This window comes from Aulonocara stuartgranti, assembly GCF_965226115.1.
Source record: "Aulonocara stuartgranti genome assembly, chromosome: 19".
NCBI lineage: Eukaryota > Metazoa > Chordata > Actinopteri > Cichliformes > Cichlidae > Aulonocara > Aulonocara stuartgranti.
This window is the reverse complement of record NC_138955.1, coordinates 10,795,012-10,815,610: the sequence shown is the minus strand read 5'-3', so window position 1 is coordinate 10,815,610 and position 20,599 is coordinate 10,795,012. Positions and strand designations below refer to the sequence as shown.

Below are 20,599 nucleotides of genomic sequence, written 5' to 3'. Positions count from 1 at the left end.
CCTCTCTTATCTTCTTTCTCTTTTTGTTATTTGTTCTGTTTTTATATTTTTGTATTTTTTCTCCTAACTCTTTCACTGATCTACTTTTTTCTTTTGGTTCTTTCAACTCTTCTTATTTACTCCTATCCTCTGTCACAGAACCGATTTCACCTGCAGATGTCAGCCCGTGTGCCTCCATCAACCCTGGGAAGTTTGCTCCTTGCAGTTTTGCAGGGGGGAGATGGTGGGAATAGGGATAGAGGAAGTCGGGGGGACAGCTGGGGAGGAGCAGCTGTAATCTGCCCAGGCTGGGACGAAGGCGGTGATGGCTTACTGACCCACCTTCAGAAGTACAGTGGTTCAACCTGGCATTTGTGGGACATAATCAACCTGACTCGCATCACAGGGAGCAGAGATAGAAGAGGGGGGAGCAGTGAGGAGAGAAGGGAGGAGCAGATGGAAGAAGAGGCTTTGAAGATCATCTCCACCCGTTTCCTGCGCTCCCCCTCACCTGTTTCGTCTGTTCTCCTCCTGGGATCCGACCCCGAGTGTCTATCCTCCGTCCTTCGGGCTGCTCAGCGTCTCGCACCATCACTACCAGCACTGCAGTGGATCATGGGATATCCCTTGTCTCCAGATTCGCTGCACACTTTAGGAGGTCCTCTTGGACTGTTAGCCTATGGGGAGGTCGGCCGCAAGCCAATAAGCTTCTATATACGGGATGCTTTGCAGCTGATTGGCCGGGCGGTCACTGCAGCAACCATGGTGAGGCCAGATTTGGCACTCACTCAGAACATGGTAAATTGCTATGACAAACCAAACCGACATGAACAGCCCTCTTCTGGACAATATCTAGCCAGGTAAGAATGTACAGGATACACCAACTAATTAAAGGGTTACTTCACATAAAAATGGCTAAAATAATGTCTTTGTTCACCTCTAATAATATTTAGCTATATAGGGTTTTTTGTAACAAATTACTCTATTTGGCAGCTTTGATCTGACTAGTGAGTACACACGACAGAGACAGCAAGTATATATTTTTTTGGTATACAGACTGACAGTGCAGGAACTGGTAATTCTTATTAGTCCTATGCAGTGTAGTTTGTTGCTATAGGCACCCTTACAGATAACAGTCGGGGGTATGGGTTGATTTGATGATGCTGATGCTGGCTATAAGCTTTCACTTTTACTTTAATCTCAATTTGGTTGTTTAGCAAAGTCTAGAATTAGTGCCTAGTGTTACTTGATCATCATTAAACCCCACTCTCTGTCAATGTTGATGCACTGAGATCAACTCCAGAGTTTTATGGTTTAGTTTAGAGATGATAGTAATACCTCCTCTAAAAATAAAATGTATTGTTTCAAATGGCATAAGACTAGCTTTATACTCTCTACAGTCTACACTCTATACTTCCCTGCAGCTACAGGTTCATCTTAAATGACTCCTGGGTTTCTGAATTTTTGCACATAGTTTTACTATTTAAATAACCGAATGATTCATAGAAGACAGTGAAAAACTGCATTTAAAATTCGCTGGTCACATCACTAAATACATGCTAGGCCGTTAGCTTTCTGAGTGACATTTTGACATTTTTGTGAGGAGTTACTGGCTCCACTTGTGGTACTGTATGCTCTGGTTGCTGCCCTTGTCTGTCCTTTGCACCATGGGGGTGGTAATTTCTGAATAGCACTGTCATACTGGAGGTGGGGAGGAGGTCTTTATGGCATACAGATTGGCAGACTGACACCAGAGGGGTTTTGTGTGTTTCTGTTTGCTGTTGCTCCAACTCCTGCAGCTTTCAAAAAAAGGCTTCTGACAGCTTTCACGGGTCTGACAAGGTGTGGTCTACGATGATAACCACTGACACATGGGGGAAAAAAACTGATTGAAATACACATTAAACCTTAAACATTTTCATTTGAAGCAGAAAAACGTAAATCCTCGCATTTGGACATGGAGTGCAAAAACCTATCACACTCGCATACTCTAGAAATCCTCTTGAGCAATATGTGGCTGATAGTGCATGATGCACTGAAGCCTGCTGCAATAAACTCACTGCAAAGTTAAATATTTTTCTCTAACAGTTGACATGGATATACTTCAAAGGGTACAATGGATAAAACAGCATGCATCCAAGTCATGTGATACTGGTGAGGGAAGGATTTGTGGTAGGAGCTGGGTCCACAGCAAATATTGAGCCCACGTGGTGCCTGCCAGCTGAGAGTGATCACAGACAACAGCCACATAATCACAAGCTGGATTCTCACAGCACTCTGTCCGCAAAGCAGTTTAGTTGAGCACTGGGATCTCAGAACCATGGGGCATGGAGGGCCACAGGCTTTTGTGGAAGTTGTGTTATTGAACATCCATTATTAGAGTTTGAAACAAGTTAATTAGGTTCAGAGTAGCGCCGCCACGATAGATTTTTCACTTCATGGTTATTGTGGCCAAAACAACTCACAATAATGATAATAGGGCAAACATTTTGATAAATTACTTGCCTAAATCACTACAAACAAATGCCGCTGATGAAAGCAGGGGCCAGTATGTATACAAAGTTTGAATTTAAGAGCACCAAACTGTAGCGACTCGATCAAGCCAGCAACCATGCAGATGTTAGTGCAGTTTAACAGACTAGCTTTAAATGACTCAGGCGATGTGTGACAGAGAAGCTGCAGAGACAGAAAACATGCAACAGTGGTAGTCACTTTACTTTAGTCAGGCATGAAATGCGCTGATAAGCTGAGGCTGTAGTGTAGTCCTACTTAGTGCAAGGCTGTTACTGAAATAGAAGAGACTGAAGAGGTAAACTGGAAAGAGAGTTTATAACCCTAACCGGCTTTTGATGGACCGTTTATGATATTATCATATCTATACTTTTAATATGTTGTAAAGTATTGTGCAAAATTCCTTAGCCGCCTCTCATTTCTTGATATTTTGTTTCCAAGGAGCCAGACTTTAACTCATCAGTTTTTGTTAAGTGCAAAAGTTCTGAATGGCTGCTGAATGTCTTCAAGGTTTTTCACTCATTTTCACTCTTGAATCACTTATCGCTGGCCTATCAATTATTCATTCAGTTGAAGTTACAAAAAACTGGCAAAAATAGTACGGATTGACAGGTGTAAAATTACATTTTCACCATCAAGGTGATTTCCAAAGAGCTATTAGCTGGAAACTTGGCATATCCCTGCATAGTGGGCCCTTAAAAAAATTAGAATAAAATGGACAAATGGAGGATAAAAGAAGAAGTGGCAGGACTAAAAATATCCTTAAAATAGGAAGACATACAGCAAAGACCTGGCACGGGACCAGAGAGATGCATCTAGTCCTTCACATGATCCATCTACTGTTTATCAGAAACCTCATTAGAAATTGTCTGACTGGCTTTCAAGCAGCAATTTGTAAGGAATGAAAACGGGAAGAAAAAAGGCTGAGGTATGACAAATTATACAAGAACTGGACTGAAACAGTTCTTTAAGGAGTGATGAATATAAATGTGAAACTTTGGTTCAAATAATCATCAACATATACGCAAGAAGAGTGTCTACGGCCATCTGTATAACACTCTGTCATGATTTGGGCCAGTGTTTTAGCCAGTGGTACAGGTTTTTTTTGGGTGGGTGGCGTTGATGAAATGAAATTGATGAATGCAAAAAAGTGCAGTCATCTATGTAATACCATCTGGAAAGAATCTGATTGGTAACCGCTTCATCTTTCGGGATGGCTATAATCCCAAACACACTGCCAATGTAGTAAAAGGATACCAGCATATAAAAACACACAGCAGAATGCTGTAAGGGACAGACAGGCCTCCCAGGGGACTACAACATTATTTTCATCTTAATATCACACCAAACAATCACATCATGACTAGTAACGGCTATTTAGTAAATCTTTGATTTTCTATAAGTTGTGTTTTATATGTTATTGGTTTATTGGCTGAATTATGTTGTATTGTTTTTCTCCTCTTTTACGACTGTATGAATTTTAACACCATGGTTGTTAATCTTAAATTTGTATCAAGTCAAAATTTTACTTTGCGTAACACTTTAGTTTTTCCCCATTTGCCAAATGAATGTCATTTCAAGCAACTCTTTATTACACTATATTTTAGAGACAATTAATGAAGTATTGTGCATGCTAAACTAAGACTGCATCCAAGGTATATATTTTATCAGTTCAACTTAAGCCTATTTCTATGAAGATATAAGTTTTGCTTTGTTTTTTTATTTAAAGAAGAAAAGAAAATAAGACATTTTTAAATGACTCAAACTTCATCAGGACTCTAGGGAAAAATGCAATCTTTTCGTGGGCAACCAATTGGCACGTGGTCTAGCCTATCAGATTAAACTATTTACAATAGAGTTCTCCACAAAATAGTCTCAGTGACCTTTGTTCATGGCCAGTGAAAGACTGATAAAAGGGGTTGTTCTATTGCACTATTCAAACTCATGCACTTGTTCTCCAGTGTACTCCCTGATTCTTATCCCTCGCCTCCAACAGCCAGACACGGCAGTTCTCCGGAGAGCCTTAACAAAGCTGGAGGAAGTGAGAGACTTCCACATGGAAAAGGCAATTAACAGCTCAATGCCCTGGGGACAGAGTGAGGAAAGCAGGGAGGGAGGGAGGATGTCTTGAGATATTAGCAAGTAAAGAAGGTATGAGAGGATGAGAGGTTACAAAAATAAAAGTTACAAAATTACTCTTTCAAAGCAATGAAGATAAAAATATGAGAAACTAGCCACTTTTGATGTTGCTCTTCAGAATGTCCAGAATCACAGAATCCCTAGGTGCTTATTCCCAAAAGTACATTAGAGAGAAGGGAGAATGTGGTCAAAGACAAACAGATAGATAAAAGAGAGGAAGTAGGATACAGCTAAAGAAAAATAGAAGTAAAAACAAAGGAAAAGAAGGACACACTTGTGTGGAATAGGATGTGAGGGAGGAGAAAAAGGAGGAAAAAAGATAGCGGGTTGTTGTTATCAGAGTGAAATCTGCCAGTCAGTGCCATCTCACTCGACACAAGCTGCCACGCTGATTCCATCTCCCCCGAAGAGATTAAAACCAATGAAACAAGCAGGCCTTGTATCATTCCCGACAGACAGGCAGAAAAAGACGAAGGGAGTAAACTTTCCTCCAAACTGAAGGAGGTGGACTGACAAGAGATTGAGACGCATGCTTGGGACAGTCTTATAGAGTCATCATTTACCGACCACACCACTGACATTTACTCTGAGTGCGTAAACCTGGGCCAGGTGTTAGGGAAGGAAGCCATCCCTCTCTGACATAGCTGGGTGACTTATCAACCTGCTGTGAAATCCAGAGTCATCCTTTAAATACAGCCTCTGGCCTGATGCTACAAAAACAATCTGCAGGACCCATAACTAAAAGGTGGTGCAGCTTTAAAGTGTGCAGTACATTTTTTTACACCACTGCTCTTATCCCTATATTATGTCACACTCCTATCTCACCTCTTATCTCTGGGCATGAATCCAAACGTGTCACAAACAGTGGGAGAGGACCCTTTGAGACCTTGCACTTTTCTCCTTGGATAAAAGATGTAAAGCTTACAGTGTGGCTATTTTTTTTTTCTTTCTTTGGCCAGCTTAGACTAAGAGTCTGGAGTTGGTTGGCTTGATGAATCTGCTGTCTATTGGATATGATGATTCAGCCGTGCTATTACCATGAGTGATTTCAGCTCAAGGCAAGGCTAGCACTTTCGCTTTATGGCCACAGAGACAGAAGGGAGCTGCCGATGAGGAAACATAAGTTAATGTGAAAGGGAACGGGGATGGCTTCCAATCAGAAGCATTTTTAATCAAGTTCTTTACAATTATGTTGATGTTATAGTAAATCACAATGAAAGGATATAGGGCAAGGAACTAAAGCAGAATACATAAAACCTTACATATATTCACATTTTTATATCAGTCGCTGTGTGGGGCAGACAGGCTTTAGTAAAGGCTAAACTTGGAGGACAGGTTAATGACCCACAAGATAAATTTAGCCTTTTCATTATCCTTTGGATATTCCATATTTAATGAAGAATATTCTCAGCTGCCACAATCTAAGCTAATGCATGCATATAACCTAGTGATGAGAGTGAGAAAAGAAGAAAAGATGGGGGAGGGAACTAAGCGCAAGAGGATAAACCTGTTTTCTGTTCTAAGAAAGGACTCCGGCTCAACCACCCGTTTCTATTATATGGAAGGAAAACTTGCCATTTCTAGCCTTGACCCAGACATCATCAACAGTCCCGGCACGGTTCAACACCCATACTGAAGTGGTCCCTGCATACTTTAACATTTAAACAACCACCCCTATGATTTACAATGACCTCATGACAATCCCTTATGATCAAACAGAGCTCGTATGGCTTGATGATGTCCACGTGATCGACTGCTAAGACATGTGCAAAAAAATCCCTGCGTGGTTCAAGAGGCCAGGAGAGAATTTATGTGCGAATGGGGATTGCTCCTCCTAATGTGTGGAGACGAGTGAGCCGAATAGCAATGACTGTCTGTATGGACTGGCAGATAGGAGGAGAAGACCCTCACTGCACTGCATTAACTTTTAATTATGACTCTCTGGAAGATGCAATTACCCATTAGAGACCAGACTTGCTTAAGCTCTGCAACCACACTGTAACTTTTTTCTTGCATTAGCCCCATTTTCCTTTTTTCATAAGCCTTTTTTCATAGACTATGTTTAGTGTCATCTGTATAATATTGCAGGCTGTACTTTTTTAAGGTGGATGTCAAGTTTATTTTCTATATTTTGTTGGCTTCCACTTATTATTTGTTCTTTGTCCTCTGTCCCTCGAGGTTTCTCTCCAACACTTCCTTCACCGGGGCCACAGGCCTGATCCAGGTCGATGCTGGTGTTTCTCGGATTCTGTCCTCCCAACTGTTTCATGTATGGAGTCTGAAGAGAGGTGCTCTGGGGCAGCCTGCTTGGGTTACTGTAGGCCAGTGGACCCGAGGTCGACTGGAGTTGGAGGGTGGCATTCTGGGACTGGTGGGAGGGTTCATGACCAGCCAGGGACAAGGTCTTGGAGCCGGGGTGAGGGGAGGGGATGGCCAGGGTGACGGCAACTTTGGAGGTCGCTGGAGGCCGGGACTTTCGGTTGAAGGGCACCGCCTCAGGGTTGTGACCCTGGTGGAACACCCATTTGTCTTCACACGGGAGGTGGACGAGGATGGATTGTGTCCAGCTGGACAGCTTTGTCTGGACCCCAAAACTAACCAGTCTAGTATAATACATGGCCTTTTTAACCAGCTTCACAATTCAAATACTACAACAGTAGACTGGGATGGCACAGGTGAGTGTTATTTTGCCATTTGTCCATAGAATACTGTCATTATAGAACCATTATACTGTAGAAGTGTAATACTTGTCAGAAACATTTTAACTTGTACTGTGAGCATCTATGACTTCTAATTTATGGCCTCTCCAAGCTTTGCTTACATAAACCCTCAGATCTTTTCCTTTCAGTTTCAGTGTTGCTGTATTTGGCTGGCCATGTCTCTAGAGCACATATGGAAATTTGAGGTAGAATCAATAAGGGATTGCACCAGGTCAGTTTAGTTGAAAATATAACAGGGTCAGGGTCAAGGGCTACACTCACCAGCTACATCTTTCATGAATGAAGAGCATATAGGAATTGAATCAATAAGAGATCAAGAGTATCTTGTCAAAGATGTACTACTACGATCTTTCTTTCACACATGAGATTATCTGCAGCTATACATCCAGTCCACAGCATAGTAATAACAGTCAACCTGACTTTCTTTAACTTTAATCAGCCGATTGCATATGGAAGCTATAGGAAAATGTAAATTTTTTTCACGATGATGCAGGTACTAAATGTTGACGTGTACTGTGAATTTATTCGGTTGCCATTGATAGGATTAATCGTTTCAATGCAGAGGGGTATTTACACCTTTACATAACATAACTTACAAAATATTGAAAATAAAATTCATGATGGTTCATTTGTAAAAGAGGTCCAGAAGCCAAGCAAGAGCAACGGGGACGCTGCTGATGTTGATTAAGCGATATTGCAAGGAAAATGTTTGCCAGAGCAGTTAAAATGGCAAACATGGCAAGAACTTAAAAATTCATATTGAGCAGCTCCATTACATCTTGCCAGCTCTACTTTTCTTTAATGAGTTTGAGGGTTGTTAATTTTTTTTTTATCCAAGTACTTAATGTGAATAAATGTAGTCCATGCCAGGTCATAAAAAATGCCAAAGCTGAAGTGTAATGTAAGAATCTATCAACATTTTCCTTCAGCTATGGTTGTTTGTAGGCAATTCCCATATGTGCAACCACATCCAAATCATGCATATGAATGTCCGGATGGATATCACACCATCATCATTTCTTTCCTCTCAGAACTACCAGAGGACCTGAGAAAGTGCTGCTATGGGTACTGCATTGACTTGTTGGAAAAGCTGGCAGAAGATATGGGCTTCACATTCGACTTATATATTGTGGGAGATGGAAAGTATGGGGCACTCAGTGGGACAGGACGCTGGACGGGACTGGTAGGAGATCTGCTGAGCGGAACCGCCGATATGGCCGTCACCTCTTTCTCTATTAACTCTGCCAGGAGCAGAGTTATAGATTTCACCTCACCCTTCTACTCCACCAGCCTGGGCATTCTGGTACAACTGCTTGAAGTCATCATTAATTGTTGGAGGTTTAAACTTGATTTTTTACGACTGTAGAATTCATGGCATGTCCTAAAAATGTGCTCTGTTTTAAGTTAAAGCACTGCAGTCCTCAGTGTTACTTTGACTTTTTATGCCTCTGCCGGTATGATTTAATCATTTGGCCTGCAGCTACTTATTGTTCACCCTAAGCCCCCTCACCTTGGTATTGCAGTAAGGAGCGGGAGATCATTAGTTGAGCATGTATGTTAATTACTGAACTTCAAAATTGGATGCAGTTTAAGAGTGTGTAATGAGTCTAAGAGGCATTTGAGAGACAGAGTCCTCAAACATGCTGTAGCTATTCTTTGATTGGTTAGCATTTCCCTCTATAGCTGACAATCTGCAACGCATGATATGATCTGACAATACGGCTCCATTTGAAAATGAGATATTCATCATTTTAAAAAGTGATTTCTTCTCCTGGCTGAATAATAAATAGCACGGAATAAAAACAATGTGTGCATTTCTTTTTAAACTAATTTGCCGAGGAGTCATTAACAGAAGTTTATACAAACAATGCATGGCAATCAACGGTCTCAAGTCAGCTTCTTGTGTTTGCATTTGATCCAACAGGTCCGTAGCCGGGACACTGCAGCTCCCATTGGAGCCTTCATGTGGCCCCTCCACTGGTCCATGTGGGTGGGTATTTTTGTCACGCTGCATCTCACAGCGCTCTTCCTCACCTTGTATGAGTGGAACAGCCCCTTTGGCATGACACCCCATGGCCGGAACAGACTACGTGTATTCTCCTACTCCTCTGCTCTTAATCTCTGCTACGCCATACTGTTTGGACGCACTGTCGCCACCAAGGTAACAAAGCTCTTCTCTCTGTGATTAATTGGCATCATGTGGGGCAGGGCGAGGAAAAGTCATTGCAAAGAAGAGGGGGAGGGGATGCTTTATGGGATGCTTATTGTCAATGGCAAAGGAAAGTTGAAAGAGGGTGCTAGAGAGAAAAATGATGGAGATGGCTAGGGAGAAGAAAAGATTGATAGTGGATAGGTTAAGAAGGTAGGCAGTGATGAAGTAGAAAGGTACAGGGAGGATAATGCGCATACAGGGACAGAAAGGTGAAAGGGTAAGTGAGTGACAGAGAGTGAAGGAGTTATGGTGAGGATGATGGGGTTCGATGAAGGTGGTGAAAATGGGAGCAAGTTGAGGTTAGCTCCCCAACGCAGTCAGACCCAAAGTTAAAAACAAGAAGGCACGGAGAAGAGGGCCAGTGAGGGGGATAGGAAGGTGAGAAGGCGAATCAGGAAATAGGTTTCAAAAAGACGGTATTAGGAAGGCTGACAGAGGGATGGTGAGATGGGGTTGAAAGGGTAAGTGGGTAAGCAGGGATGAGAAAAGCAACAGATTGACAGTGACGTGGAGGTGGGCAGAAAGGGGATGATGTAAAGGAGGGGGGGCATGCGAGCAGGCAAAGTTGAAACATGGCGACATAGGTTAATATCAGGGAGAAACAGAATTGCGAAAGATAAATGGAAGTCAAATCCTCAGACTGAGGCAAATTTATTTAATAACTTGAAAGCAACTTGAAAAACAATGTCTGTTACTTCAGAGATTTAAAAAAAAAGACAACTTATTTTCATGACATTTGTTTGGTATGAAAATGTAAATTACAAATATTAAATGTACCTTTGGAGTAACAGCATTTTTCAAAACCTTGTCAGATTTAACAGATCGTGTGACACCCACAGTCACACTGGTGCACAAACACAATCTCAATGTATTTGCCAGTGAATAACGACTCTGTCTTCTGCAGTCTTTGTTTTATATAGCCTCACATTGTTCCAGAATCAATCATTAAGATAACTTGCTTGCTTTTCAAGTTTCCGTGCAGTAACATCTTTTCCTTAAATTATTCCTGTCCTTATAGTGAGATTGCCGCTCATAATATTTAAATAAATACAAAACCACATTTTACCCTTAAAGCAAACTGAGAAAACAACTTAAGTGGAAGAACGGTCGAGTGATTAGTAAGACCTTCCCATTATTGAAAGGTCACAGGTTTGATCATCGCATTGGCGATGTGTCAGTTAACAGGTTGTGTTCATTAGCAGCCCTGTGACCTGTTAAAATGTCCTTGAGCAACTCTCTGAACCTCTGTGTGCTGGGTCACAGCCAAGTCGTCAGGTTTACTCAGGCTATGGGACAGAAAGGGGGAAATAAATTGATTGCTAAACCTTTACTGCTGGGTTGAGTTTTACAACTTGACTTTAATGATCAGGCGAATGTCAAGACAAGGAAACCAACTGAAAAAATTTTTCTGATTTTTTGTCTTTCTGCAATACAAATGCTTAAGGAATATATTTAGGTTTTCCTCTTCTAACATAAGCTGTTATCCTCAACATACCTGACTACTACAGATAGCAATAACTGAGCATCACTTCCGCAGGCCAAGCACAAGAACCATTAATCTGTGTGGTTGTGTTTCACAACAAGGATATCACTGTATTGTACTATATGAAGCTGCCATTGTTATCAGGGTTTAGAGTAACATTAGATGCTCTGTTTTGCTCTTCATTTCCTTTGAATTTACACTCAGGCAACCCCAGGTAAAAATAACCAAGATAGCAATGTTCTTGTCAACATATCTAACCTTAAAAGCCATTTGAGATTGGAAACAAGTGTGTTAGATGATGAACTGTTGCTTTTAGAATGAATTAGCAGTCGCTTTTAAGTGATACTAGACCTTTAAATTGAACAGGGGTTTATTTTATCTGTGCATTATTAACTTGCAGGATTGTAAAGTTTTGCCAAGGAAATACAGCTTTAGCCTTATTATTTAGGCTAATAATAAAATCACAAGTTGTCCATAGTATCATTTTTGTATCCATCAAGTTCACTTTCAGTTACAGCTCCTTTAAATGATTCATGTTTTAAAACCAGTCAGCTTGAAACATCACAGAAGTCAGCCATCCCACGGGGCCAATGTTAGCGTAATTAGCTTTCTAGCCAGTACTGCTAAAATGTCAGTGAAAGCTGCATTTTTAGCAGTTAGAAGAATGCTTTTGTCCAAGTTCACACAATATATGTTATTTCTTAGTTATTTTTTTACACCCTGTGTTACATTCCCAATCTGTCAGCAATGGCTGCAAAAGGCTGCTAGCTTAGCCTCATGGGGGCAACAGAAAATCTTAAAAGGTGTTCAGTTTACAAATGCAGTTGCATTTTAAAAAGCTCACCATTCACAACCAAAGTGGATTGCTAGCAAGCAAACTCACAATATTGGAACACAGATCTGACAGGCCATGTAAGTATGTGTAGTTCCTCACCTCTACTTTTTGATGAAGGGCATTCTCCTATCTTTCACTTTTCTCAGCAACTCTGTCAATGAAATCAAAAGGTTTCATTGAACTTGTTGCCAAGTTGCCAAGTCTCTCCTGTCCACAGGTGTTTCTAGGTAGACTTTAATCCTTTTCAGGCAGGGAGAAGACCTCTCTGCAGATGTGCTTGTAATAGGAATGGTGAGCATCAGCCTCAGCAGCTTGCACACTTCAGTTAAAGCAGCGGTCAGTTCATTTCTTATGAACGTCTCCAGCAGCTCATCCGGCAGCTTGTAAAAGTGGGCATACACACGAATGACCTGGTTTAAAAAACCTCAGGCATGAAAATGAAATCAAAGTCATTCCACTTTTATTTCAGGGCAAGATCCCATCCAGGCCTAATGATAACACATGGTGTTAAAAGCAATATTCTTTATTATCTCAAACCTCATGTACGGCTTGCACAGCCAGGTTTCTTATGTTCCACCATCTTCTCGGGTATTATTGTCCGCCTCAGTGAATAGCACTGTCTTTTTATCTGAATAGCTGAAAAAGTTGTGAAAGCTGTAACGACAGGCAAAAAGAGATTTTAATTTCTTAAAACTGTTTGTTCCCTGAGGCAGGGCTACGTTAAACTTGTGCACATGACAGTGAATAAACAATGCATACTGGCGTTTCAAATGTCTCGCTCCATCATATGCTTGACAAATGAGATTTATTTCAGGATGGTACTTTGTAATTGTCTCGATCACAACAGTCACTCTTTATCAAAGAGACCAGTCACGCACATTTGTGGACTATGACAATCAATTTGCACCTGTACATGTGCAGTATCTCTCTGGTGTCATGTTGTTTGACTACCATGAAAAGTGCAAAGAATGAAAATCCAGCTCTGTTGTGTCAGGGGAAGAAAAGAATAACAGAACTTAAAAAAAATATAATCCCTGAAGCTCTTGTGACAGCTCTGTTTACTTTAGCTCAGTCGGAGCTAAACTTAGCAAAGAACACAAAAGAAGCATATACAGTAGATGAGTTAAAACTAGTTGTGAACCCCTTACTGCACTAACAGTAGCTACTAGTAGTGTTAGTTTGAGTACCATAATTTACTGAGCAATGCATTTATTCTGTGCTGCTCCATGCACATGTGCAGCAGTGGAAACAACAAGAAGAAAGAAAGGAGCGTACCACCATGCTGTTAAGACTTTCATCCTGAGCTGTGAAGTGAATTGAGAGTATCTAGACAACATGAGTTTTGACCAAGTTATTAAGCAGCTAATTACGTGTGGCTAAGGACTGATAAAACTTTGTCCTGACCGTTGGCTCCACACTGCAGGTTAATGGCAGTGGTTCCTTAGGTTTGTTAAACATGAAACTGTGACTCTCTGAATCCATGTTTTAAGATTGTCACTGCTACACTGCAATTCGAGGGCATAAGGGTAATGATAATGTTAAAAAAAATTATTTAAGATGCTCCTCAGTCAAAATTTCCACTTGTAACTCTGCCGTTATTATTAGTGCGACAGGCTTATAGAACAAAAAGCTCACAACAAATAGAACGACAACAATTTATGCTTGTATTGTGCACGCCATTCTCTGTTTCTCCCTTTTGAATTCCCCAATTAATTGTGCAAAGAGTTCTGAAACACTTCAAAAACCTTTATAATGGGTTACAACCTTGTTTGTATAATTACATATCTAATTAATCCCGAGCCCTTACAACACTGGAAATTCATCTCTTTTCTTCTTTTAAGTGGATTTTAATTGGTGGAATAAATAAATGATCACAGTGTTCAGGTGGATTCATTCCCCGAAGCAGCCAATTTCACGGAGAGATATTTTTGACGTGTCACACTAACAGTCACATTTTGTTAGATTTTGTGTTTTGCATTAGATGTTCTTTTGCTCTGTTTTAATAAATGGGATTGCCTTTCCTTGGGGAGCAGAACTGGATGAAGAGGGTACATATCTGAAGCTGGGACACATTTGAAAGGACCTTTTTAAACACTTTTTCTTTTTTTTTGCTTTTGTCCTTTCTCACATATATGTTTTCAAACCTAGTTTCTGTCAAAGGTAAGCCAAACTCAAGTTTCACCTGTCATACGTCTCCACTCTACAGACCCCTAAATGCTGGACAGGACGCTTCTTGATGAACCTTTGGGCTATCTTCTGTTTACTGGTGCTGTCCAGCTATACGGCCAACCTTGCTGCAGTAATGGTGGGGGAGAAGACGTTCGAGCAGGTTTCCGGAATTCACGATGACAAGGTTAGACCACTTTCGAGGTCACAAACATGCCACTCCAGAAATGTTAGCGTGCTACACATATATTCACACGCATAATAATCTTACACAAGGATGAACTAATGAGAAGACAGTGAAATATTTGTGAAGGCTTATTGCTTTCCATTTCCCTAAACTCTGTAGGGAGTTCAGGAGTACTGTGAATTTAATATGTGCCCCATCGTGATAGCTGCCCTCTCTTGGGCTAAAGATGATCAAAATGGGAGCTGGGAGTTTTGGAGAACCAAAATTGTTGTTGTTTCCAAACATCAATATGCATCGAAGAAAGCCTATCAAAGGAAATTCACTGAGGCAGGTTCCCAGCCCACAGTTAAAACGGTACATAAATCAAACAATAACTTTAAAAGCTTCCCGCCCAAACTATACCGCTAATGGCAAGGGTAAATTAAAACAGACAATTAAAGTTATGCAGAATTTATTGTATTCAGGCCTTGAATATGCACAATATCTATATAACAAACTATCTAACCAAGACTTAATTTTAATAAGGGAAAAATACTTTCTTCCACTCCCACTGGAGACCCACTGCCGACAATAGGGCTGTGTTCCGCCCCAGCAAAATGCAGTAAACCCATTATTTAAATGGATGCAGTGGTGTGTTGTTTGTTGTGTTTTGTGCAAGAAACACACCCATGGCAGTTGATCCATTGTGTGCACTGCCTCCTTTAAAATTGCTGGGCTTTAATATAGATGTCACTGCTGACTGGGTAGCACTTCTCACATACTCACCAATATGAGAAAACATACCTTAAAGCCTGGTATATACACTGTTTCCCATCCTTCAAGGAAACTTGTTGTTCAGCCCTGAAATCAGAGCAAAATGTGGCGCCTGGTGGAGCAAGGGGCTTATTCAAGAGAGGAATCAAAGTAAATAAATACTTAAATCAAAACTGTAGTCAAGAAAATCAGCTCAAGTACATTTTTTACTTATTTTAGCATCTGAAAGATCCTGGGTTCAAGACCTAAAGGAGACAAAAACCCAGGCTCAGGATGTCCAACGCTATTTCTGGTCTCAAGCCTGGATAAATGTGAGGGTTGCAGAGTTGCATCAGCACGGACATCCGGTATAAAAATTGATATCAAATCAAATGCGGAGATCCATCTCCTGTAGCAACGCCTTAGGAATAAGGGAGCACCTTATCTAAACTCCTAAATAGGATGATATCACCTGAATTCATCACTTAAATTACATATCCACCCTCTCTTATACTCATGCCTTCCTATTCCATCTCCACAGCTGCACCATCCGTCCCTGGGCTTCCGTTTTGGTACAGTGAGGGAGAGCAGTGCTGAGGATTACATGAAGAAAAGTTTCCCGGAGATGCACGACTACATGAGACGCTTCAACCAACCCACCACTCCAGAAGGTGTACACATGTTAAAGTAAGAAACAATCAAATCCATGGACACTGTCTGAAATATTGAAAATAACCATTTTTACCCTTTTCCTTTCCTGCTAACCTAAAACAGTTCTACTAATTGCACCAACAATTTGCATGTTACTCGTTCTCTCTCTTAAATATTTATTTTGAATTATTATGAAGAACAAGCTACAAGCTTAATGTAAGTTTTGCTTTGGGGATGATTTCTGCTTTCTTTACACCTGCAGTGCTGTTGTGTGCAACCCATTTATCAGCGTTTTCTTATTAAGAGAACACACTGTTTTGCAAGTGCATGCGACAGAAATATGAAGAAGTGCTCAGTGCTCTAGCCGCATGTATTTAAACCATGCATAATCATGAGCTTTTCCTTATCTAGACACAATTCAGCATAAGGTGTAACCGAGGTAAAAACACATAAATTATATTTCATTAGTCCTTGTAGTTTATAAAGAAAGAAATAATTTTTTTAATGAGGGATGAATAAGGGTCAGGGGCAGGCTGATGTAGGGAGTGCTGAGAAAAAATTATTCACTCTGATGTCGAATGGGGACAGAAAGCAGATGAAAGCAAGCACAGAAGACAAGTTTATTTTTGTATCGCATTTAATTTACAAAGGAAATTGAAAATGCTTTACATAAATCATTGAAAATGAAAAGAAAGAGCTACAACAAATTGCACTTAAAAAACAAATTTAAGTGATGGGGAAAATAAAAATGAATGGAAAACCGTAAAAAAAAAGTCAGTGTGACAGAAAGTAGTTCTGTTCATAAGGTTCATGCAAAGGATGTGGATGAAATAAATGAACCTCATTACAGAAGTTATAAAGATGATCTGAAGGCTGAAAAAAGGTCATACAGAGGAATCCAAGAAATAATCATTCTGAATAACCAGTTAATTAGACTATGTTCACACTCGTCATTCATTATATTAGTTATTCACAAATTATGTTGCTTTTGTATATTTACTTTTTTATTTATTTTACATGTCCTTCACTCCTCCACATCTAGCAAATCTGTTATTTCCGTACCAGCTGGCTTTCCTTAAGCAGTTGAGGATGAACCCACTTTGGTTTCTGGCAGCCTAAACTGTTTTGCCTTCAGCGGTCTTCTGGATTTAGCTTCTCCATCAGATTACCAGCAATCGAGGATGAGAGTGACAATACTTTTAGTATTCGCATTTAGTTTTTGTGGCATCTCATCGCTCATAGTTTTGCTGTTGAATAAAGAAAAGGGCTTATGACAGAAAGATTATATGTTTGGGCACAAGATTCTGTTTTGAGGCAGGTTTTTACATTTTACTTTATCATTTTATTTTATGTAAAATCAGATCGTTTTACCACGTTAGACCCCTTAAACTTCACATCAAAAACACTAGACTGGATTCACAGGGTACAAAAATAGTAAAAAAATAATAATAATTTTATCCTGCCCATGTACTGTACCAAGCACAACCACAACGACGCACACACTTCTCAGACACAATGCCTACTCCAGAGAGCACCAGCAGAGCTACTGAGATGGTGCATGTGCTGACTTTGTGATTCAAGTGGGAAGATAGAAAGCGCTTGTTCAGAGAAAGAGGATGAGAACAGAAAAGATGAAGGCGGCATTTGTTTGCGTGTGAGGCAAAGCAGAAGTCGAAGTCACAGCAGTGCAGAGAACTGGAGTAAGGCTGTAAAATACTGTGTTGGCAGAACTACTGACCCCAATACTGCAGTCAAATCTTAAAGAAGAAAAATCCCAAGCCTTCTCCTGGAGAGGCACGATACACATGCAGGTGCACACAAACATATAAGCTCAGAGGAAATTGTGCACACGTGTGCACATACACAAGCTTAGAGCTTACAGTTGTACCTGCTCACTCTCATGCCTATATATTTATAGGCATGCTCAAATACACACACACACACAACTCTTATTCCAAGGCCGTGCATCGGGTAGCTTCCAACTCTCTTTAGTCCCAAAAGAACTCTCTATCCTCACTTTTCTCCCTGTGCATAGTATTTGACAGGTCTAGACAGAGAAAAACAGACTTTCCTTCTTCCCAGCACTGCAAAGACTTTGTAAAGTCAGCCTGTGTTTAGTGGTAAATGTCCTGAATAACAACAAGTTTCAGGTAATTTGATCAGTCTTGTCTATTTTTCCATTGGACTGACTATATTTGTACACGTCTTCTTTATGCCTTTCAAATCTGAGTTTATTTGTTCATTATTATCACTTTGAAAGTCTCTGCATCGAACGTATATACATATCTGTGTGTAGGTCTATCATTCAGACCCTGTCTGTTGAGCCTTATTTCCTGGAACTAATCCTCTGCCAACCATGGTCAGCAGCACAGGCTGCACACAGAGGAACAGTCTATAATTAAGGGTCAATCAGGGTCAATTGGATCGATATTGCCAGAGTAGGAAAGTCTTCAGCAGTGTGTATAATGCCTTATCAGTCCGCGACAGAGGATGTTGGTTTAGGTAATGATGTATGTGTTTACATAGTGTATTAGAATGCAGTTAATCTTATCCCCTGTATAAATGACACAGTGGCATAACAGCCCTAAATCCAAGGTTCCTGAGCAGGTCTGGAGATTTAAGAATTGTGTGGAAACAGAATCTGATTTGTAAAACCGAAGATTAATCGTCTTCAATTAATGTTACTCTCTCACTTCTTGTGATGTGTGTGTGTGCGTGTGTGTGTTGTTGGTGGTGAAGGACAGATCCTCCTGCCCTGGATGCATTCATCATGGATAAAGCCCTGTTGGACTATGAGGTCTCTATCGATGCAGACTGCAAACTGCTTACTGTGGGAAAGCCATTTGCTATTGAAGGTACAGACACTAGCACACACACACTTGTTTTTATCACTTGTGAGGGCCCGTGGTTGTTGTTTGAAGCCAGTTTTTTAAAAAACAACTTGAAAGGCGTTGAAAAGCACTCATGCATACACATGCACACCCCAAAACTCTATAAAACAGTAACATTTATTCATGTAGTCACACACTTAGAGGTCCACTGAAACAATAATTCAGGTCAGGACTTTAACTCAGGGTTGGGGGATATATTAAAAATTTCTACTGACCTTTGCTAGTCTAGCTCTTTGACTGCTTATAGTATATATCCACAGGATATGTGTGGAAGGCCACACATGAGGTGTGGGCCACATGATCCTGCTCTCCAGAGTCAGTGCTGTGAGGATAGAGTCCTAGCTAATGCATGCATTTTTAAAGGCTCATTCCTCCTTGCTATGCTATCACTGGTCAAGTTGACTGTTCAAGGCAGGTCAAAGTGAATTTAAGGCAATGGGAGACCCATATAGATATAGATATATACAGATTCATTTCAAATGCTGTAGTCAGTCATGTAGTAGCTAAGGAAACAACATGACTGACAGAATAACACGGTGATTCACTGTGTGAACTTATAACGCTCCAGGGTAAAAGTATTCAACCATCTATTATTAACAAGACTGCCCAGTCAGAACACTTTGGACTTTGATGCTCAGACATTCCAAGAACATTTAAAAAACATGTAAAAAAAATCCACTGCCAATCAGAAAATAGCTAATGACCCCCACAGGGGGATATCAGATTCAAGTTCTTGCACACTGCTCCATGAATATGTGGGCTTACGCATGCTTATATCTGAGAGTCTGGCATTGATGTGTGTGCGTGATTCTTTTCTTGGTACACTTTATTTTTCTGCCCCAAAAACCATAATATTTTCAGAGACGTGCACGGAAAACATGTGCAGCTAAATTTGAATTTTTTTCCTTCTTTCCGGCATTTTCCTTCTGCACGTGTCACTGAGGTACTGTTGGAAAAGAAGAAATATAACAATAATAGAAGCTTTTAAATATTGTAAATAAGATTTATGTATGCAAAGAAATATATAATATATCTGTTTACAAGGTAAACAGCATTGCCCCTATTTGCAAAAAAGTCTAAAGGGCTTATATCACTCTTTTCTGGAGGCTTTAATACAAGACAAATTACACTGTGTGCTGTAGCCATTGATCATTTATATCAACAATAACTCATGTTTTTTGGCCAAGTAACTGATTACTTTACGTGATTATTATGGCCCCATATACTGGAAAAAGTTGCAACATAAGAAGTTGCAGTACTGTAGCAGTAGTAGGAGTTGCAGTGATGTGCACACACACACACACATACGCACACACAGGAGTAAATTATAACACTTTTAGAAATAAACTCTGCTGACGACCTGCCGAAAGAAATTATGTCCCAGCGCCAATAAATCTCAGGTTCTGCCGTTCGCCGAGATAAAGCATTCTAGCTATTATAGCAAGTTTTACAGTATTCTAGTCACATGCCGTCTGCACATATACACATTCTGAAGGTGACTTTGAAGTGAAATTTCTGCTAGCGCAACACATTTATTGGATATATCAAACATTTAACCTCTAACCCATTGTAGCTTAGTCACCAGGAGGTTTTTCTTTACTAGGATAGAATTGGCGCTGGGAGCTCACGCATGACCACATATGTTTATTTATGTCCACGCATATTACTGTAGGTGTGCGTTTGTGTGCTGGTGCATGCATTTGTGTATTTGATTCATATCAGACTTCTTTTCTCCTCATATCACTGATACAGGCACAAACAGAAACACAGACGATAAATAGAAGCTAGTACGGGTGCCACCTGGGACCAGACACTATCTTTGATACTATTTCTCTGTCAATCAAAGTGTCACCTCAGAAAGACCCCACTCCCACGTTCCCTACTTCCTCTACAGTCCTTGTTCACTGGAGATTATCTAGTGCTTTCTTCATTGCATTGTACAAAATGAGCCCAGGGACAGCGCTGAGCCATTACTCATGAATGTGAAGAAGGGAAAGCAGGTCTCATTGATATGTAGAGCGTGTCAGTTTGATGACTACTTGATTCACCGTCTACACAAATAAGTCATGCAAAGAATCTACACTTGTTCGAGT

General features: G+C 40.4%; 1 protein-coding gene across 1 annotated transcript in view; it reads left to right on the top strand.

Moving 5' to 3' along the window:
- grin3ba (glutamate receptor, ionotropic, N-methyl-D-aspartate 3Ba) overlaps positions 1 to 20,599 on the top strand; it is a 90,187-nt gene that overhangs the window by 50,153 nt on the left and 19,435 nt on the right. The window contains exons 2-8 of the mRNA XM_082515465.1: positions 139 to 839; positions 6,808 to 7,304; positions 8,381 to 8,652; positions 9,274 to 9,510; positions 14,086 to 14,232; positions 15,506 to 15,651; positions 18,355 to 18,470. Coding sequence (XP_082371591.1) covers positions 139 to 839; positions 6,808 to 7,304; positions 8,381 to 8,652; positions 9,274 to 9,510; positions 14,086 to 14,232; positions 15,506 to 15,651; positions 18,355 to 18,470 — 2,116 coding nt within the window. The remainder of the gene's footprint in view (positions 1 to 138; positions 840 to 6,807; positions 7,305 to 8,380; positions 8,653 to 9,273; positions 9,511 to 14,085; positions 14,233 to 15,505; positions 15,652 to 18,354; positions 18,471 to 20,599) is intronic.